Genomic DNA, 24,205 nt, shown 5'->3' with positions numbered 1-24,205 from the left:
TTGTTTTTTACTGTGGCACTACAAGTGCCAGCAAGCCTCCCCAGCAAGCTGGGACTTGGAGAACCACAAGTCCCAGCCTGCTGGGCATTAAAGGGCCCGCTGGCACTTGTAGTTCTACAGTTAAAAAAATAGTGCACAAAACACACTGATACACTTTTAAAATAAAACTTTATTACACACAAAGCCCACACATACTAATACTTACCTATCTTCTCTCCGTAGGTAGCCCTGATGTCCTGTGTCGGCGTCTTCTGGTCCTGTGTCGTCTTCTTCCTCCATGTCGACCGTCGCTGTCGCCGTCCGGATCCGACGAAATCCATTTGGGAAGCTGTGGAAGGAAACCATACTCACCTGTCCCAGCGCGACGTAGTCCAGGTAAGGGTCTTTGCAAAAAAACAAACCGACACCCCGAAACCAGACCGGACTGACGGAGACGCACTGTGTTTACATCGTGCGGCTCCGCCTCCCGAATGCCGCTATTGGCCGCCTTGCGGCCTAGCGGCCAATCAGGAGCCGCTAGGCCGCAAGGCGGCCAATAGCGGCATTCGGGAGGCGGAGCCGCACGATGTAAACAAACACACGTGCGTCTCCGTCAGTCCGGTCTGGTTTCGGGGTGTCGGTTTGTTTTTTTGCAAAGACCCTTACCTGGACTACGTCGCGCTGGGACAGGTGAGTATGGTTTCCTTCCACAGCTTCCCAAATGGATTTCGTCGGATCCGGACGGCGACAGCGACGGTCGACATGGAGGAAGAAGACGACACAGGACCAGAAGACGCCGACACAGGACATCAGGGCTACCTACGGAGAGAAGATAGGTAAGTATTAGTATGTGTGGGCTTTGTGTGTAATAAAGTTTTATTTTAAAAGTGTATCAGTGTGTTTTGTGCACTATTTTTTTAACTGTAGAACTACAAGTGCCAGCGGGCCCTTTAATGCCCAGCAGGCTGGGACTTGTGGTTCTCCAAGTCCCAGCTTGCTGGGGAGGCTTGCTGGCACTTGTAGTGCCACAGTAAAAAACAATAGGTTCATCTTTTTTTTACACCATTTATCAGCTCGATGCCCACCGCCCAGGGGCATCGAGGACAGCACCAGGCTTCAGCCTGGTCAGGTAAGTCCTGGAGGGGGGGGGACCCCTTCATTGGGGGGGTCCCCACTCCCCCAGGGCCCCTGGCCAGGCTGACTGGTCGGTAGGGTTAATGCTTTGGCCGGGGGGACTTGCATAAAAAGTCCCCCCCCGGCTGTGGCATTAGCCTGCCGGCTGGTTGTGCCTGGGGCTGGTTCTTGAAATACGGGGGACCCCTAGTCATTTTGTCCCCCGTATTTTGGGAACCAGCCCCGGACCTGGAGCCTGGGGCTGGTTGTTAAAAATCGGGGAGCCCCTATTTGTCGGGCTCCCTGATTTTTAATTACCGGCCCCGGCTCCTTCAGCCTGGTGCTGGTTATGGCTGTGGGGGGGACCCCACGCCGTTTTTTTTTTTATTTATTTATTTTTCTATTTTTTTACACTGCAGCCTGCACGGATCTGACTGATCCATGCAGGCTAAAACGCAAATACGACATGAAAATGGTGTTCTATTTTCCTGTCGTATTTGCGTGGGTGTTTCACACCACTTAGCAGCCGTATTGTCAGTACGGCTGCTTAGTAAATCAGAAACCACCATTCTTTTGAATGGTGATTTCTGTCGTATCCTATCGATGGTGTAGACATTCGTATTTGTAAATACAAATACGAATGTTCCATCTTTAGGACTACGAATTGTTGTATTTTTGGGATTGTAAATCCCGAAAATACAAATTCGTAAAAAAAAGGTGTATTTCTGCCTACGAATACACCTTTTTTCTACGAATCCATTTTGGTAAATTTCCCCCAGATTATCACCAATATATAAATCCAATTTTGCATAGAGCTTAGAATGCACCTTTTTCAAGCAACATTGTGTTGCCGTTCCTGAGGGCTGAAATATAAAGTCACCCGAAAACCTGGACGTCTTCAGGATGCTGAGCAATTCCTCATCGACATCCACATCTTCACCTTCCTGCAAACGACAAGGACAGTATTTCTATGCTGCAATTGTGTCTAGTTCAGTTCAGCCAGATGTAATAGTGTTTGAGTTCGGCAGTGGTGTCGGTAGCCGGCGGCCGTATTCGGATGTTTTTTTAAAGTGGCAATCATTTACAATGCAAAACCTTGGCCCTTATTCTGGTTGGTGCGGCCGGAGCCGCACACGGTGCTCCGGCCGCACAAACCAATCCCCGCCCACGAGACGGATCGCCACGGCCGTCCGTACACGGACGGCTGGCGATCCGCATAAAAATGGTGGAGGCGTACGCCTCCACCATGGTGGGAGCTGCCCCCTGCATTCGATGGTCGTCGACCATCGAAGGCAGGTCCGCACGCCCCAGCAGCTCCCGCAAGCTGAGACCACACGGACAATCGTCCGTGTGCTAGCTTGTATGGGGGCTGAGAGCTGACATCCGGCGACGTCAGCTTTCCGCCCCCATGAGTTGCGTCATACCCTCATTACCATGCATACGCCCCGCGTTTGCATGGGAACGCCCATGAAACGCGGGGCGTACACATAGGGAAATGAGGGTATGAAGCCCCTCACGCCCCTATACGCCCCCTTTGCGGCGGACGAAATACGTCTGCGGCGAAGGGGGCTGCACATGCGCAGATTGACCTCTGCGCATGTGCAGAATAAAAACATCGGCGGTACGGCCGCACGCGGGCCGTACCGTCCGAACCAGAATAAGGGCCCATGTTTGGTTTGTAAATGATTGCCCCTTTAAAAATGTGGATGTTATAACATCTGGCCCTTCATATCAATGATGTCAATCCTAAATAAGAGAAAGGCAGTTTAAATACCTACTGTTAAAAATATAATTCCAGGCCCCATTAAAAAAAAAATTGATTTAAACAATATAAATTATCATTTTGTAATGTTTAACATCAAAGGTGTCAACTCTGGTGAAGGGTGGTTAGGATTCATGAGACTGTTGCAGAATTTAGTGTTCCCACTAGGCTGTTTTAGCTCCCTCTGGCAGTGCCCCGCTAAAACAGCCTGCCTCCTCCTCTTATTGTGATACCGGGGAAGCCCGGCGCTGCAGTATATAGCGGTGCCCAGCGCTTCCCCAGCAGTGGAGAGCCTTCGGTGTGGCCGGGCCCGCCCCCTTCAGTGACGAAGGTGGCCGGGCCTGCCCCTTTTTATGATGACGGCGACCGGGCCCATCCCTTTTTGTCACGGCGAGGCCCGGGCTCGCCCCTTTTGTGACGTCGGCGGCCCGGGACCACCCAGAACAGTGACGTTGGCGGGCCCGGTTCACTGCCTTGATGCTGCCCCGTGCAGTGGCGCCCTGCCCGCCCCTGTTCCTAGAAGGAACAGTAGAATTGCAAGTCTGTCATGCGTACATTGGGCCAAATTCAGGCCTGATCGCAGGAAAAATTGTTCTCAAAATGGGAGATTTGGGTGGGGTTTGTTCAAACTGAAATCAAAATTGCAGTATAAGAATAAAGCAGCCAGTATTTACTCTGCACAGAAACAAAACAGTTAACCAACATCTAACTCTCTCAGCACATGTTACATCTGCCCCACCTGCAGTGCACACGGTTTTGCCCACTTTGAGAACAAATTTGCCTTGCAATAAGGTCTGAATTAGGCCCATTGCTCCCAAGAATCTTGATGGAAGAAATTGGTATATTCACCCATTTGTAGAGTTGTATGCATCTCAACATGTGTCAGAATCCAGAGGCAAAACAGGGCAGCAATGCCCCACCCAAATGTTACTCGCTCTGCACCTATTACATCTGCCCCACCTGCAGGGCACATGGTTTTGTCCATTAGAGAGAGAATTTGCTTTTGCGAGTGAACCAGAATCAAGCCCTAAACCTGAAAAGTGATAAATTGGAGAGTGATAAACCACCAGACAATCAGCTTCTAACTGCCATGTCACAGGAAGTGTGTTTTTAAAAAATAAAAAAGAAGGAGCTGATTGGTTAGTGGTTTATAACCCATCTCACCCTAAAAGAGACAAATAAAAACAGAACTAGTGAAGTTCTACTGATAACAGCCACCTAAGAAAAGTCCTGTATTACTAAAAGTACATATTATTATTACGGTCTTGTTCCCAGCTGTAAAGCGCTATGGCATATTCTGGCGCTATATAAGTAAATAGCAATAATTATAATCTCTAAATTAGCATATACAGAGATTGCGAACTCTGCATCCATGGCAACGCGCCCATGAATGAGGCAGTCATACCTTGAATGTGTAGTTTGCATCAAACTGCATTTCAGTCTCGCATCCCGTCACTCCTCCATTGTAAATGACCCGACCCTTTTCCTTCCCAGAGTTCTGAGGGAGTTTAAACAAGCGAAACGTGGCAGAGACAAACTTGTAGTCACCTAGAACACAGATGGGACAGGATAGGCCACACGCACTCACATACAGTAATGGAAATGAACATCTCAAGTTTATTGAATTGTGTTTAAATGCATCTATATCCAAGGGGCAAACCAATTTGGTCATGGTTACTATAAAAACAGGCAAGTGGAAAGAGTAGTATTGTTATTACAGGTACACCACCGATAATCCGGCAACCTCGGTTCTAGCAGTGTGTCCGAATTATCTGTTGTGCCGGATATCGGTGGTATCCCCCGGAGGGCAAGCGCTTGTCTCCTTAATGCAGTGCGACCTCTCTCTCTCAGTCCACCCCCCCCCCCCCCCCCCGAACACACACAATGTGACTCCCTCCCCCTCTGCTGCCCCTCTAAACCCCTTCCACAGCCTAAATTCCCCCAATACCTGTTGTGTCCAGTTTAAAAGAGGTTCCAGACCATCAGGTTTTGGAAAAACAGTGGTGTACCTGTATAATAACTGAATCCCAGGGCGGAACAACCATTGGTGCAGCAGGGGTATTGCCCCTGTCACCCTCCCCCTGTCACCCACTGCCTTGTTGCATACTGTTAACTTGGGTTAGGGTGGAGGAGGAGGGGGGGGGGGGGTTATATTTTTGCACCTGGGCTCACCACCCACAAGTTCCGCCACTGGTCACTACCCTTTATTTTGTGTATAAAACAAAGGGAATGTTTGGAATATAAGATTTGTCTCATTTTGAGTGACAAATGAATTAAGGGGGTTATTCTGGTTGATTCGTTCAGATGCGAATTTGCATCCTTGCGAGTTAACCACAACCCGCCCTGCGAATGGTGGTACGCTGGCCCACTATTTTCACTGTGCGTATGGATGATTTACATATACATCCATTCACATGCCAGTGGGAACCTCCCACATCTTTTTATGGTCGCCAACCATCGAATGATGTGGTGCGCACACGCATATATAAAGTGACTCTTCTATATGTGTGCACGTTGTCACTGAAATGGGCGGGCAGCTGACATTCGGTGATGTCAGCTGGCCGCCCACGCCACCAGGTGATTACCATGGGAACGCCCTGAGTTTTCATGGGAACGCCCATGAAACGCTGAGCGTTCCCATGGGTGGGTACTACCCCTACCCACCGGCCACAGTTTGTTCACCGTGGGCGCACGCACCCAGCATCTACGCATGCGCAGAAGATAAATATTGCCCCCTAGCACTAGGGAATGGATCTGAATAAGGTCCTAAATCAGTCGATCTAGGAGCCTGAAATCCTGGAAAATAAACATTACAGGCTAATTAATTGCAGTGGCTGACCCAGCACGGTGGAACCAAACACAGCACCTGAACCAGAGGTGCACGTAATACCGCCACATTTATTTTTTTTCTATGCTAAAAAACAAATCAGAAGGGTAACCAATTCAGGCACCAGATTAACAGCATGCAACCTGGGTGAAGGCTTATGTTGGGTACACACCAGGACGACCCACTCACGATGCACATCGTGAGCGGGTCGTCAGTGTTTCTTCTGACCCGCTCACGATGACGCGGGGGGCACAACCCGCTCATGATGTGCACCGTGAGCGGGTCCGATCCGATGGCGACCCGCACCCTGCTGCAGGTAGGATCTGAATAACGACCAACCGACCCGCGGGACCGCGCATCGGATCGGTATCGGTCCACACAGGACAGAAAAGGGCCCAATCCCCACACAATCTACATCCATTCGGTCGGAATTGGATCTAGATTGATGGGATCGGGCCCTAGTCGTCCTGGTGTGTACCCGGCATTAGTTAGATACTGTAGAACGTTGAGTTTATTTCTGAGAGCGCTTGTCCTGAGTTGTTGCTAATTGACCTGCATTCATCTTACGCTTATACTACTTCATGTACCACAGCTTTACTGCTGCAATAAATACATGTAGTCAATGTGCAGCTGCACAACCATATTGCATGTATAGTAAATGAAGGAACCAAAGATTAAATCATGTAGACTCTGCTAAATATAATTATTTGTACATTTACATGTTGCACCTATATGAAGCAGGGGGTCACCCAGTGCTGTAGCGTGTTTGGTGTCTCAAGGCTAGGGATGCTTACTCTCACCGACATATAAATCTTTCAGCATTCTCCTACGTACATTATTCAGATAGCGCACCAAGGTCTCTGTCTGGAGTGTGGGCTGAGAGATTCCAGATGAGAATTATGTGAAAACCAAACTAACCCATGAAAACTCAACAGCATTCTATCATCTATGGATTATGAACAGAACACAAAAGACGCCCTTAGAGTATACCAAAGTGTTCTTACTGAAATTAAAGGTTACTGTACACATACATGGCAGCCTACCGATGCTGAATCCCAATGATTGCTTACTGCATCTGTATCATCTCTAGACCAGCGTCCTATGAGAGTCTCCATAAGTACCTGGAAAATCTGCAGATCAAGGGCCAGATGTATCAAGTTTCAAAAAGTGATAAAGTGGCGAGTGATAAACAAGCAGCCAATCAGCTCCTACCTGTCATTTTGCAAACCCAGCCTGTAACATGACAGGTAGGAGCTGATTGGCTGGCTGTTTATCTCTCTCCACTTTATCACTTTTTGAAGCTTGATACATCTGGCTCCAAGTGCTAAATCATATCAGGATAATTTAACACTTCGGACACCAGCAGAAGTATACAATTAGGCTAAGAGGGATATGCATCAAACCTTCTAAAAAGGAGAGGCGGAGAAATTACCCATGGCAACCTATCGTTTTATAAAATGTACTTGATAAATGTTAGCTAGAAGCAGATTGATAGGTTGTTATGTTCTATTTATAAGGTTTAAAAAAGAACAAATAGAGTCGCACTAAACCAGTTTGATTTTGACGTGTAAATGATTGCCGCTTTAAAAAATACCTGCAGATTTCTCTCACTTTCTGAATTACTTTCCTATTACATTTCACCCATAATCTTTTTTACACAACATTTTTTTATTTGAATTTATATAACAAATGTGAGCGACGCTGGCATTTTTAGCAGATATTTTGCACATCTCCTACAGAGGGTTAAGCTTTCATAAAAAACAAAACTATAAACATACCAACAAGGTCTTCCAGTTCTTTATTATTTACTGTGATGTAACTGGATGTGACTAGACGTGGGGTGCTAAATCCAATCTCATCAGCAATCTGATACAGATCTGTCCAGCAGAGGGCTCCACTGATGCATTCTCCTGTATCACCAAACAAAAGATAGAAAGATGAACAATCACAATATTCCAGATACTGCCCTGCTCAAACGTTTCCAACCAGAGTTGCCCCAAGTGTTCAGTAATGACATGTGTAAGTAGGCTATAAATGAGGTTAACGAAGCATTTATTTTAGGAAACAAATCATCTATATCACAGGTTCTCAAACTCGTAGCACACAGTGCATGTTTTGCAGGTCTCCTCACAGAGGGCCTTATTCTAGTTCACTCTTTCTGACAAAATCCTTCTTAGATGGACAAAAGCATGTGCACTGCAGGTGGGGCAGATGTTACTTGTGCAGAGAGAGTTAGATTTGGGTGGGGTTTTACTTCAAAGTGAGATCTATATTGCAGTGTAAAAATACAGCAGCCAGTATTTACCCTGCACAGAAACAAAATAACTCACCCAAATCTAATTCTCTCTGCACATTTTACATCTGCCCCCCCCCTGCAGCGCACATGGTTTTGTCCATCTAAGAAGGATTTTGTCAGAAAGAGTGAACCAGAATAAGGCCCAGAATCACAAGTGAAATAATTAGCTCCACCTGTGGATCTTTTAAAATGAGTCAGTCAGCCGGGTGACTTGGAAAACATGAACTGTGTGGGGTCCTGGGGACTGAGTTTGGGAACCCCTGCTCTAAGTAAACCAAAGTATTTACCTAAAGAGAGATTACTAGCAAAAATTCTTACCCTAATTTATTCACAGAACCAGTAGTAAGCAATGGGTCAGTGCACGACGGCTTGTCTGACTCTCTCCTGTCAAGGATTCCCACAAGAGGGGATAAAGAACAGGAGCACCGGAGTAGCTACAGCAAATCACAGTGACTACAGTAAATAACTGTCCTTGCGGGAGATTTGGAGTACGATGCAAGGCAGCAGGAGATTTATGATTGAAATGAGAGCATCATGCAAGATGCAGGAGAGTAGGCAACTATTCGCAAACACTTTTAAAAAGGCCAGAAAATAGATGTGTACCCCCAAGAACACTGGCTAGACAGCGTCAGCGATCGCAGGAGATTCAGGGGTAGATGTATGAAGCAGTCATAAGGGAGAAGTGATAAAGTGCTTGGTACTTCATCACCGGCCAATCAGCTACTAACTGTCCCTTTTTAAACCCATCCTGTAAACAGTCAGGAACTGATTGGCCGGTGATGAAGTACCAGGCCCTTTATCACTTCTCCTCCCTTATCACTGCTTCATACATCTACCCCACAGTCTCTCACAGGGCCAGACGTATCAAGTTTCACAAAGTGATAAAGTGGAGAATGATAATCAGCCCCTAATTGTCATGTTACAGGCTGGATTTGAATCAGGCTCACAGTGACCTGTGGACAGAGTGAGCATTTGTCAAAAGCTTCAAACAACCGTAATTTTCTCAATGTACGCAGCAGACTGAATGACTAAAGGGGCCCATACACTATGCGATTTTGAGCCGATTTCACCCGATTTCGGCACTTTAGGCAGATAAATCTGGTGAAATCGGCCCAAAATCTGAAGTTTGTGACATCTGATCTGATGCACGTTCCCGCGCGCATCGGATCAGGGCGTCGGGCCTGCTGAACATAAGATATATCGGAATCTGACCCATCATGGGCACATCGTGGGTCATCGTGTTTCAGATCCGATATATCTATGGGTACCTTGTGTGGCCGCGGGCCCTAGCCTGACCCCCCTCTCGGGGACCAGTCCGGAGGAGCGGCAGGAGCAGGCTGGGAGTGGGGAGTGGCAGGAGATGTAGTGGCAGGCGGGGACTGCAGATGCAGAGCAGAGACCGGGGGCGCGACGGGAGAATAGGAAGAAATCCTATTCAAAAGACTGGGCGGCCGCTGATTGGCTGAGCTCCCAGCCAATCAGCGGCCGTCCAGTCTTTTGAATAGGATGGTTTCTATTCTCCCGCCGCTACCGTGGTCCCCACGGCGAGCGGGAGAATAGAAACCATCCTATTCAAAAGACCGGACGGCCGCTGATTGACTGAGCTCTCAGCCAATCAGCGGCCGCCCAGTCTTTTGAATAGGCTTTCTTCCTAGTCTCTGCTCTGCGTCCCCCCCCCCCCCGCCGCTACATCTCCCGGCACTCCCCCGGTCTCTGATCTGCGTCTGCAGTCCCCCCCTGCCGCTACATCTCCTGCCGCTCCCCCGGACTGGTCCCCTCTCTTAGCCTGCTGCTGCCGGATGCCGCTGCCGAACTCCCGGACCTGACCCTGCTCTCCGATCCCCGCCTGCCTCTACAACTCTCCAGCAGCTGGACACTCCTCTGCTGCTGCTTCCCCAGGTTTTTTTTTTGCATGTGATAAATCGCATCCGATTTATCACATGTTATAATTGCACATCAAGTGCCAAATCTGATTAAGCTCCCCTGGGGAGCTGCTTGGGGGAAGTCGGGACGACTTGTCCTTAGGACAAGTCGGCCAAATGTATGGGGGCCTTTTTGTGTACAAGGCCTCTGAGATGTGCTCAATCCTGAATCTCATTGCTCATTGAAAATATTCAACTCCTAATATAATACTTACCCCAAAGCACTTTGTTTTGCTTTAATTCATCAGAAACTGGCAAGTTGGAATACACATCACTAAAGTACATCTCTCCGCCATCCTAAGAAACAAAATGTTCTCTTTAACTGCTGTGACATTGAAAGAAGATTAACAAGCAATGTCATATGCATCTGTTATGTCAGAATATCTCAATGTGGAGGAGGTTTTCAATGAATGATAAGATTGTATTCTCCCTTTCATTTACAGTACCTTATTCATGGCCAGTACTATGTCAGCTTAAAGGGGGGAAAGGCATTTAAATACCTTAAAGGGGAACCTACCAAAAAAAGACCTCTCTTCTATAAGCTCTGATCAAGGGACTAATTCAGACCTGTGGATAAAACCATGCTGCACTGCAGATGGGGCAGATGTAACATGTGCCAGGGAGTCAGATAACAGTATAAAAGTCAATAAAGTTTAGCATCTGATCAGCCCTCAGCTGTCCCACAGCATTTTCCCATAATAAGATGAAAGCACAATAATGTATGCATTATCACAGGAGTTATAGCTTCATAGTTATTTGTACAGAAGTGCCCAATTACCTTTAGCACTCGGTATGCTTCTCGTAGCACAGCCTTCTTGTCAGGAGAAAGATTGATGACACAGTTAGATCTGTAATAGAGATAATGTAAAGCATTGCTCAGATTGTATATTACTTGTGGTCAACACTTATATTCTAGGCTCCACTGCACAGCTGCAATCATGATTGGAAACACAGTCTGCAAATACTTAATACATAGCATTACTGTTAACTAGGAAACGGCTTAGATTTTAATGACTTATGCTACCCATACACTTGTGCGATTGCATTCAACGCGATATCGGGTTTTGATTTCCCTTGAAGCTCATCTTTTGCTAAAATCGCATCAAAAGTGCCCTTTTTGGAGTACAATTGTGCATACAATCATGCGATTTATCGAATGCCTCTTGCAATAAGAAAATGGGTAGGGATCGCATGATCGAATGTGATTGCATCGAATGCTGTAAAAACAAAACACACCAGATGATCAAACAGTCCTGTGCACAGTGGGTGGAAGAGGAGTGGCCAGGAATAGAACATCGCATTGAGATGATTGCATGCAATATCTCACAAGTGTATGGTCAGCATTAGCCACAAGATTAAAAGCAGCAATAACGCAAAAAAAAAATAAAAAAAAAATACTGCTTTAAATCTTGATGCTAAATCGTAAAAATGTCAGAACTGGCCGCAACTCTCCGGCTACTGGATTTGGGGACTAATTCAGGAACATTCGTTTGGGTCCAAATTCGTCCAGGTCCCAGTTCCAGGTTGTGCAACCCCCTGGTGCGTGACCATGGAATGATTTCCCTCCCGTTCGGCTGCATGCACGGGGGAAGTGTTAGCGAAGACATCCCCACGCATGTTAGAGAGGGGATTCCTGTGGGCGGGGCAAACAGGTCTGAATCAGGAGCTTGGCCCAAATCTGGCCTTATTACACAGAAGGGAATTCAGACAAAAATGAATTGCTGAAACCAAGCTTTCAACTCTCCGACCTCTGTATCCCTGGTTCCCTATCCTTGAAAACCTGCAACCAGCCTGGATTATTTCACTTTCTTTGAACTATTAATAATACTATAATACTATACTATCACAGGGGAATTTGGTGGCGGTGGGGGTGGTCGTTCAGCCGGGCGGCATTTCAGGGCTCACTAAGCAGAGAACGATCACTGCTTGGCGAGCCTGGCTGAAATCAGGCCCATTGTACATTGCTTATAGTCTTGCCCCTAGAAACTACATTTTTGGTTGGCCTTAAAGGGTTACATCACAGGCCCTTTACAAGTATCCTTTAAAATTGAAAAATGCTTGGCTTTCGGGGGGATTTATTTGAGGGACACCTCCACTGCTGTATGAACAGGTAATTTGGTACTTGTTTCCTAGCACGGCCACAATCGCGGGCATCGGGTGTAATTTTTAGTGGTCTGCGACGCGACCGACGCGATGCCCCCGATTTTCCCATTGAAATGCATTGAAAAAAGTCAAAATCGCGTCGTATGCGGCTAAAAAAGGCTTAAATGGTCCAGACGCGATGCCCCCGATTTCCCATAGGAAACAATGTTAAATGCCTCAATTTACCCGCGATGCCCCCGATTTCCCATAGGAAACAATGTTAAATGCCTCAATTTCACCAAATCATCATAGGGAACAATGGTAAATGGGCCAGAAACCCCCCAAAACACCCATGAACAGTGAAATGTCCCCCCAAAAGTAGTTTACGCCACCCCACGATCAACGCGAACCCGAAGCGTGGCGAGCGCAGCGAGCCCGCGAGGGGCGGCGGTACGCGTCCTCCGACCTTTTCATACCCCCACTATCCACGTCGGTGTGGAGTTGAGAATAGAATAGTGTGGCGAGCGGACGCGGATACCTTCACAGGTAAACGCGTTCCTTCGCGGGCTTCACAGGTATCCGCGTGCGCTCGCCACGCTTCGGGCTCGGTGGCTCGCTGCGCTCGCCACACTATTCTATTCTCAACTCCACGCCGACATGGATAGTGGGGGTATGAAAATGTCGGAGGACGCGTACCGCTGCGCTCGCCACGCTTCGGGTTCGCGTTGTGGGGGGCATTTCACTGTTCAGGGGTGTTTTTGGGAGTTTCTGGCCCATTTACCATTGTTCCCTATGATGATTTGGGTAAATTGAGCCATTCAACATTGTTTCCTATGAGAAATCGGGGGCATCGCGGGTAAATTGAGGCATTTAACATTGTTCCCTATGGGAAATCGCGGCCATCGCACCCGATTCTTTAGTGCATGCGATGGCCGCGATGCCCCCGATTTTTACTCACGATGCCCACGATCATGATCGTTGTGGCCGTGCTAGGAAACAAGTACCGGTAATTTAATTATCTTAAGGATAGCTCCTGATGCCTTAAGTGTGTAACTTCTCCATCCTAGAATATCGTGTTTGTTTACCACGGATTGGACGGAGACGTCTGTGAGAAAACAACATAAACTGACGGGAAAAAAATCTTGCCCGACAGCATTGAACAGGGATCTCGGCAGAACGGACCTGACTTTAAAAGCAGACGGGCCCATTCTGCCGAGAACGGCCGTGGATTGTCCAGCTCCCGGCTATAGCTCGGCGATCTACGGCCGTATCTCACGACCACTCCCCCCTTTTGGTGTTCAGCAGGCGGGACATTGAATCTGAGAACAGTGCAGGGGCTCGGCTTTCGGGCCTGCCAGACAGTCATGACCCTAGATTGAATATCATTGATTAAATATCCCCCTAAAGATTTGAAAAATTATTTGATATCTGGCTTCCTTATGAATTAAGGAATTACTGTAGGATTTTAAAGAAACTTTGAGAATGTCTTTTCGTTAAACTGAACGGTATAATCTGGAATCTCTCAGTAATGGGCCACTCTTTTTATTGACCCGGTTTTCGGATGCTTACTACTGTAATTCCTTGTATGTTGTCTGGTCAAGGTGTCTATTGTTCTTTTATATGTTTCGATGAGACTGATTACTGTATTTTTGTCAACTCCCTTATACTGTACATTGTTGTTTTTATGATTTAACCCTTCAATTAAAATGTTTAAAAAAAAAAGAAATCCACAGGGACATCCCCTTAAACACCACCGCTCATAAAACCTTAGCAAGATGAGCTGATATATACATCTTCTTCAGGTAACGGCCCACTATTCACAGCTGCTTGAAACGCATTCCCACTGCAGCCTATATTTGTGTTATTGGTAGGTCTTCCCTTTGCGAGTGCTTGAAGATGACATTTCCTAGCGCCTGTGAGCTTGATCTGCACAAGCTTTTAAAGGTTATGGCCTTATGGGACCCATTTATTTTGCAGCCTTAGCCAAGTCCCTCCCAGGTACGAGGTCCAATCGGTCGGAATTGGATCTAGATTGATGTGATCGGACCCATGTCGTCCTGTGTGTACCCAGTATTAGACCCGGCAACAGTCTGTGTTATTGCAGCAGTGGGAAAGTGTTTTCTTTTTCATTTGTCCACTACTTGTGGACGTGTGGTTTGTATTTTAAAAATAGTTCCCCCTCCAGGCTAAAAAACGATTTACTCCGTTTATTTTTACTGATACAATAATAAAATAATACACATAATACTAGAACTGCTATAAAAAGAAACTTGGTGCGACAATCTATACTTACATTATGATGTCATAGTTCTGATCCTCCAAGCCAGCAGATTTGAGGTCTTCAATATATCCATTCACAAATTGAATATTGGGTTGCAAGTAATTAAACTGCTTCATATGATGGTCCGTGTACTTTTGAGATAACTCCACCTAAACAAAATGTGTGTGATTTGCAGTTAGAATGAAGTTTGGATGTAAATACTGTACTTACATTCTATTCAAAGTTATTATGATGAAAAGATCCATATGATCCGGTGTCGTGTGAACAAAAGTTTTAATACTCTAATGTGTCAGTGTTTTATTTCACTATTTGTTCTGTTGTAGAACTACAAGTACCAGCGGGCCCTTTAATGCCCGTATGCTGGGACTTGTGACTCTCCAAGTCCCTGTATGTGAAACAGCGCCTGGCTTCAGCCCGGGCAAGGGATATCCTGTAGGGGGGACCCCTTTCATTGGGGGGTCCCCATACCCCCAGAGTCTCTTCCTGGGCTGACCAGTCAGGAGGATAATGCTTTAGCCTGGGTAACTTGTATAAAAAAAAAATTCCCCAGGAGTTGCATTACCCTGCTGGCTGTATGGGCCCGGTGCTGGTTGTCAAAATATGGGTGACCCCTATTCATTTTGTCCCCGTATTTTGGGAACTAAGACCGGCCCTATACTGATCCGTGCAATGCTGCCGCTTCATACGTATGAATGGATATGTCCGGCTACGACATTGGAAAATACGAATCAGGTGAATACGGCAGATTACTAAATTTGCCTATTTACGATTTGTATTTTCCCCGGAATACGGCCGATGCCAGTCGTATCCATTCATACCTGGGATCGGCCATATCCCGATGTTAGTAAATTTCCTGCTGTGTGTTCTGGCACTTTTCCATCATAACTTGCAAGTTTTTCTGCAATCTGTGCTACAAATCTATCCCATCTGTGGAATAGAACAATATGGGCGAGCCACGTGCCTCAATGAACATTAGGGGCGAGATTTAGTGGGTTTACCGTTTTTGAGAAAATGCGTTTTTTTCTCAAATCGCCCTAATCGCATTTTTGCCGCGAATTCGCATATTTAATGAGGTGTGTATTCCGGCATGAAAAGTGCGAGAGTGCGATATAGGGTGATTTTCGGAATTAAAAGGTGCGATTTTGGTGAAATGTGCGATTTTGTGATAAAAAAATAAAAATGGCGTGAGGTCCCCCTCCTGTACATAACCAGCCCCGGGCTCATTGAGCCGGACCTGGTTCCAAAAATATGGGGGACAAAAAGCTTAGGGGTCCCCCGTATTTCTGAAACCAGCCCCGGACTCTTGGACCGGTCCTGGTTCCAAAAATACGGGGGGACAAAAAATCTGGGGGTCCCCCGTATTTTTAAACCAGCACCGGGCTCTAACAGCCCGCAGTGTCATGCCACAGCCGGGGGACACTTTTTGCATAAGATCCCCCGGCTGTACCATGAGCACTGTGGCTGGTCAGCCTTGGATGGGGTACCTGGAGGAGTGGGGACCCACCCAATAAAGGGGTCCCCCCCTCCCAGGCTTCACCCGTCCAGGGCTGAAGCCCGGGGCTGTCACTGGCGTCCCTGGCCATTGGACGCCGGCCTGATAGGGTTAAAGTCACATTCCTAACATTGCTTAATACAGAAGAACTACAAGTGCCAGCAGACCTCCCCCGCATGCTGGGACTTGGAGAACCACAAGTCCCAGCATGTGGGGCATTAATGGGCCCGCTGGGACTTGTAGTCCACCTGTAAAAAGAATGTTAAAAGAAAACACACACACACAGAAAAGTAAAACGTTATTACATACACACAAGAAAAAAGTTTGGTACCGTGTTAGCCAGTTGATAAGAAAAGTTTTATTGTTCCTCAGTGAGAAAAACAAAATAGCAATCTAGCAAATATGATACCTTTTAATGGCTAACAAAAATAAATGTTGTTAAAATGCAAGCTTTCGAGACTTCTTAGGTCTCTTCCTCAGGCATGGTATAACAAGGTGTGTGAAGAACCACATATATATACACAGCAGAGTAGGAACAAGATGTGATAGATGGACATTCTTAAGATCAAAACAAAACAAAATAACAGAATGAGCTTGTAAATTGAGTCCTTAATTGGTTTGTAGATAAGTAGTGTGAAAGTTTTATTGTCTCTAAGTTGATGACAGACCAGAGTTAGAGCTCCGATGCCCTCACTCTCTCTGGGCCAGATTCCTCAGATGTTGTAGTGGGCCATAAATCCCTCGGATAGATTCAGTCCTGTGTTAAGGGTGTCAAACGTTGTCATTAATTTGTATTCCCAGACCCTCCTGTCTCTTTGTGATTTGAAATTTCCTTTTAGTATAATCACTTTCATATGATCCTGATTGTGTCCTGGGCTGCAGAAATGTTTGGCCACAGGAAAGTGTGTCTTTTTTTCCTTTATTGTGTGGCGATGGGACCTCATCCTTGCCTTAAGTTTTTGTCCTGTTTCTCCAACATACAGACCCCCAATAGGACATTTGGTGCACAGAATCAGGTACACTACATTGGTAGTAGAACATGTGAATGTCCCTGGGATCTTATAGCCCTGTTGTGTGTTGGGGATCCGTACACTGTCTGTAGTGAGGATATGGGCACAGGTTTTGCAGCTCCTTACATTGCAGGGATAGGTTCCTCTTTGTGTAATGGATGGCAGTGAACTTCGGATTATAATATTTTTCAGGTTTGCAGGTTGTCGGTAACATAGTAGTGGAGGGTCTGGGAATATTGTTTTCAGGCGGTCATCTTTGTGTATGATGTGATGTAGTTTTTTTGCAGTTTTTCTTAGCACCTCAAGCTGTGGGTTGTAGGTGACTACCAGGGGTACACGGTTGTTTCTTTCTCTTTCTTTATATTGGAGAAGTTGATTTCTGGGTATCCTGATGGCTCTGATAATCTGATCGTTGATTGATGTGGGATGATATCCCTGATTTAAAAAGGTCCCTTTAAGTTGTTTTAAGTGGACATCTCTATCTGCTGGGCTGGAGCAGATGCGATGATATCTGATGGCCTGGCTGTAGACAATGGATTTTTTGATGTGTTTCGGGTGGAAGCTGTCCCATCTGAGGTATGAAGGCCGATCCACGGGTTTTCGGTATAGGGTTGTCTGTATTGCGTTGTTTTGAATTGTTATAGTGGTGTCAAGGAAGTTTATCTCGGTATATGAGTAATTCATTGTCAGGTTTATTGTTGGATGAAATCTGTTAAATTTTTCATGGAAATGTATGAGTTCTTGTTCAGAATCAGTCCAGATGATCAGGATATCATCGATGTAACGGAAGTAAGCCAAGGGTTTGATTGAGCAGGATGCCAAGAAGTCACTCTCGAGTTTTGCCATGAACAGATTGGCGTATTGCGGTGCCATTTTACTGCCCATGGCGGTCCCGGTGCGCTGTAGAAATATTTCTTTGCCAAAGGAAAAATAATTGTGTGTAAGGATAAATTTTGTAAGCTGTGTTGCAGGACCCGGAGCAATCCCATTGGACTCAAGATATATCTGGCATGCTGTCAGTCCATCTTCATGATGATATCCTGATCATCTGGACTGATTCTGAACAAGAACTCATACATTTCCATGAAAAATTTAACAGATTTCATCCAACAATAAACCTGACAATGAATTACTCATATACCGAGATAAACTTCCTTGACACCACTATAACAATTCAAAACAACGCAATACAGACAACCCTATACCGAAAACCCGTGGATCGGCCTTCATACCTCAGATGGGACAGCTTCCACCCGAAACACATAAAAAAATCCATTGTCTACAGCCAGGCCATCAGATATCATCGCATCTGCTCCAGCCCAGCAGATAGAGATGTCCACTTAAAACAACTTAAAGGGACCTTTTTAAATCAGGGATATCATCCCACATCAATCAACGATCAGATTATCAGAGCCATCAGGATACCCAGAAATCAACTTCTCCAATATAAAGAAAGAGAAAGAAACAACCGTGTACCCCTGGTAGTCACCTACAACCCACAGCTTGAGGTGCTAAGAAAAACTGCAAAAAAACTACATCACATCATACACAAAGATGACCGCCTGAAAACAATATTCCCAGACCCTCCACTACTATGTTACCGACAACCTGCAAACCTGAAAAATATTATAATCCGAAGTTCACTGCCATCCATTACACAAAGAGGAACCTATCCCTGCAATGTAAGGAGCTGCAAAACCTGTGCCCATATCCTCACTACAGACAGTGTACGGATCCCCAACACACAACAGGACTATAAGATCCCAGGGACATTCACATGTTCTACTACCAATGTAGTGTACCTGATTCTGTGCACCAAATGTCCTATTGGGGGTCTGTATGTTGGAGAAACAGGACAAAAACTTAAGGCAAGGATGAGGTCCCATCGCCACACAATAAAGGAAAAAAAGACACACTTTCCTGTGGCCAAACATTTTTGCAGCCCAGGACACAATCAGGATCATATGAAAGTGATTATACTAAAAGGAAATTTCAAATCACAAAGAGACAGGAGGGTCTGGGAATACAAATTAATGACAACGTTTGACACCCTTAACACAGGACTGAATCTATCCGAGGGATTTATGGCCCACTACAACATCTGAGGAATCTGGCCCAGAGAGAGTGAGGGCATCGGAGCTCTAACTCTGGTCTGTCATCAACTTAGAGACAATAAAACTTTCACACTACTTATCTACAAACCAATTAAGGACTCAATTTACAAGCTCATTCTGTTATTTTGTTTTGTTTTGATCTTAAGAATGTCCATCTATCACATCTTGTTCCTACTCTGCTGTGTATATATATGTGGTTCTTCACACACCTTGTTATACCATGCCTGAGGAAGAGACCTAAGAAGTCTCGAAAGCTTGCATTTTAACAACATTTATTTTTGTTAGCCATTAAAAGGTATCATATTTGCTAGATTGCTATTTTGTTTTTCTCACTGAGGAACAATAAAACTTTTCTTACATACACACACACCTCACTTTTACACCAATATACTTACCGATCCAGGATCCAGCGCTGGTCTCCCTTCTGTAGCAGAGCCGGATCCCCCCGCACTGACAGCGGGGACAACCGGCTTTCTCCGATGCAGCTAACAGCTTCTGTCGCGCTGTCCCAGCGCAACAGAGTCTGAGAGCGTCTTCGGCTTATGCGTCTCTATCAGACGCATCGCCCAATCACGCTCTCAGCCTCTGTTGCGCTGGGACAGCGCGACAGAAGCTGTTAGCTGCATCTGAGAAAGCCGGTTGTCCCCGCTGTCAGTGCGGGGAGAGCCGGCTCTGCTGCACAAGGGAGACCAGCGCTGGATCCTGGATCGGTAAGTATATTGGTGCAAAAGTGAGATGTGTGTGTATGTAATAAAGTTTTACTTTTCTGTGTGTGTGTTTTCTTCTAACATTCTTTTTACAGGTGGACTACAAGTCCCAGCGGGCCCATTAATGCCCCACATGCTGGGACTTGTGGTTCTCCAAGTCCCAGCATGCGGGGGAGGTCTGCTGGCACTTGTAGTTCTCCTGTATTAAGCAATGTTAGGAATGTGACTTTAACCCTATCAGGCTGGCGTCCAATGGCCAGGGAGGCCGGTGACAGCCCCGGGCTTCAGCCCTGGACGGGTGAAGCCTGGGGGGGGGCCCCTTTATTGGGGGGGTCCCCACTCCTCCAGGTACCCCGTCCAAGGCTGACCAGCCACGGTGCTCATGGTACGGCCGGGGGACCTTATGTAAAAAGTGTCCCCCGGCTGTGGCATGACACTGCAAACTGTTGGAGCCCGGTGCTGGTTTCAAAATAAGGGGGACCCCCAGAATTTTTGTCCCCCGTATTTTTGGAACCAGGACCGGTCCAAGAGTGACAAAATCGCCAGTCAGGATCAGGTCTATTTTTTTTGTGATGTTTAGACCATTTTTTTTGGGCGATTCCCAAATTCGCATCTCATTAAATATGCGAATTGTATATTTTTCAATAGGAAAACATCTGGATGCGAGTTCCGGAGATAAAAAAAAAATCACACTTTCAGAAAGAGCGATTTCGCGGCAGATACCGCATTTTTGCCGATTTTTGCATCTCATTAATTATGCGAATTCGGGAAAAAGTGCGAAAACGGCCGTTTTTGCGATAAAAATCGCCAAAAACCCAACATCGACCTCTAATAAATGTCACCCTAGGTGCCCATGACCATGTTGCCAGTTCACCAGTTGTTCCTCCTTGGGACAATTTTGGTAATTAATAACCTCTGCATACCAGGAACACCCCACAAGACCCGCCTCTTGAAGATGATCTGACACAGATCCACAACGAGTTTTCCTGCTTCAAAAAATCAACTTTAAGAATGTGTTAATTTGCTGTCTAATATATCCCACCACTTTACCAGTGCCGATATCATGAGACAATCAATGATATTCACTTCACCTATCAGTGGTATTATGTTATAGAACACGGGTGTATATATATATATATATTATATATAAGGTCTTGCGATGTTGGTCTTGTTTATATACTTCCTTTTCTGTAAGTGTTTTATATAGAGACTACACTTTCTTATTGGAGGTAGCAGTCATCTGATCTTCTCTTGTGACAGACTTCATGGTTGTCATGGTGTTGGAGTATTAGAAAATACCTGCTCAGCGGTCATGTCTATTCCTGTGACAAATCCTTTAGGTCCAACAAGTTTGCTCAACATGAAACAGTCCCTCCCGCTCCCACTGCCAAGATCCAGGATCCTGCAGCCCTCCAAACATTCTGGTACCACAAGTCCGCAGCCATAGTACCTGGTCAGAGAACACACAAGTCAGATGCCTTTAAAGGTTGTCAATTCAAAACATATAATGGAGAGTCCACTCAGACTATTACGCATTATCACCCACTGCAGACTATTGCGCTTTTCTGTTAGAATTACTGTGCAGGGCCAACGGGGAGGTTGAACTACAGTAGTTCCGCCTCACCATTACAGGTGGTGGAACTCAGTTCCACCCTATTCCCCCCACTTTAACCCCTTTGCTTTTCAACTGCATACCGAGAAGAGACCTCTTCATGAACTTCATTCAGTGCATCTCGGATATATTTTGGTATGGGCTTGGACGGGGTGACACACGCATTGGTTTTCAGATCTTTTGAGCTCTTTAAATGTTTCCCATAGTATTCCTGATATATGGAAAAAACAAACACAAGTGTTATAAGATGCATTTATAAAACAAACATATAAAATGGGGAGTGATCACATTATAAGATGAAGCAGTAAGGTGCAATAAAGATTCAATTTACTTACACAGAACCAAATTTGCAATTTCCATAAAATTCCCATCCAAATCACACAACGGGAGTTGTAGTTTTGTAAGAAACCCCTTCCACTAGCATGTGAGGAGGGGGGGGGGGGGGGGGGGGGCACCTTGCACAGAGTATGCCGGGTCCCTCCCCACAATGCAATTGCAAAGTTTTGCCATTATATCACTTAGTTATATTGGGAAGCGCTTGCATCTTTACTGTAGCCCCTTGCCTGCGTAGCCTAGTTTGGGCCGCAGTGGCATTATCTTCAAGCAATCAGAGTAATCTTGGTCTACAGACTGGGCGGCATAAACAAAGACATTCTAGGGGGAATTCAGTTGTTTTGTGGGCACCCAAATGTAACTGGTACCCATCAGAGCAATACAACTGTTCCTTCAATTGGGTGAGCCTGCATGCAAGAAGTACCGGGTTTCGCCACATAATCGGCTAAACACATCTAAAGTACTATTTTGGATGCCCACACTCCCATTTCGGTCCCCAAAGTGCCGTCTTATCATGCACTTCAGCTCGCACCATTTGAATTGCTCCGCCAGGCGTCACCTGGTTGTAGCCTCGGTGTTAGACAAGTGAATTACACCCATTATGTCTTATTATAAATAGCTATAATGCTATTACATCTGTATATAAAGTATAATGTGTTCAACGCAAATCATATTCGTCTAGATCTTTTTCTTTTTTTTTTCTTTTTTTTATATAATTGAAACACTGATCCTGAAATGAAAGCGCTGAGTGTAATATGCGAAAGCATGAGATAAAAACTTGGACCACGAATGGCAATACCTTGACATCATCGTAGGTCTGAAGGCCTTGTGAGCAGCAGCTGGATGTGGGAGAGCTAGACAAATCAAGGCGGAAAAGAGTATTAGACATCTTCAAGGTTTTTTTTGTCAATCCAGTGTTAAACAGATTGAAGCAAAGGGAAGAAAGAAACACAAACGATGCTGTCTGGGAGGTCACTACGTACAAAACCCTATCTTCCAAAGTGACTTTTCTACCAAAGACAAAATGTCCTGCATCCTAGATTCCCCCTGCTATAGAAGTCAGATTCCGTTTACTATAGAAGTCAGCTGCATAGCCACCATTCACAGCAGAACGTGATCAGGTGGCAGGCTCGAGGATGTTTGGGGCGCATCGGGAGGACTCAGGTGCCCGCACTCCCGAGCCCCCCCTGAGCCGTAATGGCCCGAATTTGTCCTTGTCCCCGATGTTCATGGTTTGTGTATCCGCAAATATGTTTCACATTCGCCAGGCCGTTCGCTCCAAAGTGGGCGGATTGGAGGTGGGCAGGAGCCGGAGCAGGGGAACGGCCAAGCCTCTAATGGGCGTGCCTATAAAAAAGCTGGGTGTTCCCCTGCACATGGGTATCCGGAATGATCATAGACAAAAGGTTGACAGGAATTGGTCAACATGCATTTTTTACTAAATTTTCAGCCGACATGTGCCGACAGGCGGTAATTCATGCTCTACCATCCACTACGGCATGGAGGGAGAATAAAATAGTGTGGCGAGCTCAGCGATGCCCCGAGCCCGAAGCATGGCAAGCGCAGCTTGTCATCCGAGGGGATGCGGTACACTTAACCATGTCAACCTATGTCGGCACCCTAAAAACATGTAAAAATCATGTCAGCATTTTGGATGTCGGCCTTTTTATTTCAACCTTTTACCTGTCGACCTTTGGACCCTGTCAACATTGTGACTGTCGACCATTAGTGGTCGACCATATGATTGAAGACCTAGACACTGTAGATGATTTATACCATAACCCACATGCAGGCATATAGATGCCTGCTTGGGGTTGGCAGCTGACATCACATGGCGAAAAAAAGAATTTGATGGTGCGCAGTGCACTTTAAACTGTGTCCATGTCGACTGTTGACATTCAGGTAAAAAAGACTGTGAAAAATCCCATGTTGACCTTTTGACTGTCAATCTAAACTTTGTCAAACTAATGACCTGTCGAACTAATGACCTGTTGAACTAATGACCTTTCGACCTAGAACCATGTCAACCTTTTCCCATGTCAACCTAATGGTGTTGACCATCATGCTGTAGACCAAATGATCCCAACCTGCCCAGCCTGCCAAGTTACCCACTATCTAATACCAGGCAGACCTGATCATTTCACTAGTGGTCTCAGAAACTTGCAATGTGACAAAAGACACATAAGACAAATGATGCATAAATAAGATACATACACAGTTATACATCCAGTCTTAGCATACTGCTTCCCCAATAAGGACTATATGGGAGATGTATGACCTTCTTTCTAATAGCACTGTACACAAAGCATTTCCCCCACAGAGCAGTAAGTATAGCCACAGCTGCCTGTATTATGTACACTGGCTCCGCTGTGCTGCATTCTACAAAGTACTGTACAAGTGCTCAGCTCAGCCAGATACAGTATACACTATACGTTACCTGCTGCACTGTGACATGTTACAGCTGCAGAACTAAACAGCTTCCTCCTCTGTCCCACAATGCAACGGGCTGGGTCACAGTTTCCCTCCCCAGCAGTCTGTACTATATATACTGGATGTATGATGACACAACCTCAGGGACCTCAGCTACTCAGTGACATTGCAAATGGTATTGAAGGGAAAGTATGCCTTTTTGCAGATGATACAAAGATATGCAACAGAGTAGACACACCAGGAGG

General features: G+C 45.9%; 1 protein-coding gene across 1 annotated transcript in view; it reads right to left on the bottom strand.

Annotated features, from left to right (window-relative positions):
- AS3MT (arsenite methyltransferase) overlaps positions 1–24,205 on the bottom strand; it is a 28,023-nt gene extending 3,818 nt beyond the window's left edge. Inside the window, exons 1-10 of the mRNA XM_083149249.1 lie at positions 23,968–24,205; positions 22,330–22,384; positions 21,281–21,408; positions 20,885–21,035; positions 14,275–14,411; positions 10,678–10,747; positions 10,115–10,196; positions 7,460–7,591; positions 4,260–4,402; positions 1,920–2,036 (exon numbers count right to left, since the gene is read on the bottom strand). Of these exons, the coding sequence (XP_083005375.1) occupies positions 1,920–2,036; positions 4,260–4,402; positions 7,460–7,591; positions 10,115–10,196; positions 10,678–10,747; positions 14,275–14,411; positions 20,885–21,035; positions 21,281–21,408; positions 22,330–22,384; positions 23,968–23,984 (1,032 nt within the window). The 5' untranslated portion in view covers positions 23,985–24,205. The remainder of the gene's footprint in view (positions 1–1,919; positions 2,037–4,259; positions 4,403–7,459; positions 7,592–10,114; positions 10,197–10,677; positions 10,748–14,274; positions 14,412–20,884; positions 21,036–21,280; positions 21,409–22,329; positions 22,385–23,967) is intronic.

This window comes from Crinia signifera, chromosome 6 (genome assembly GCF_055691185.1).
Source record: "Crinia signifera chromosome 6, ASM5569118v1, whole genome shotgun sequence".
Lineage (NCBI taxonomy): Eukaryota > Metazoa > Chordata > Amphibia > Anura > Myobatrachidae > Crinia > Crinia signifera.
The sequence above is the reverse complement of the archived record's forward strand: the minus strand, read 5'-3'. Positions and strand labels throughout refer to the sequence as shown.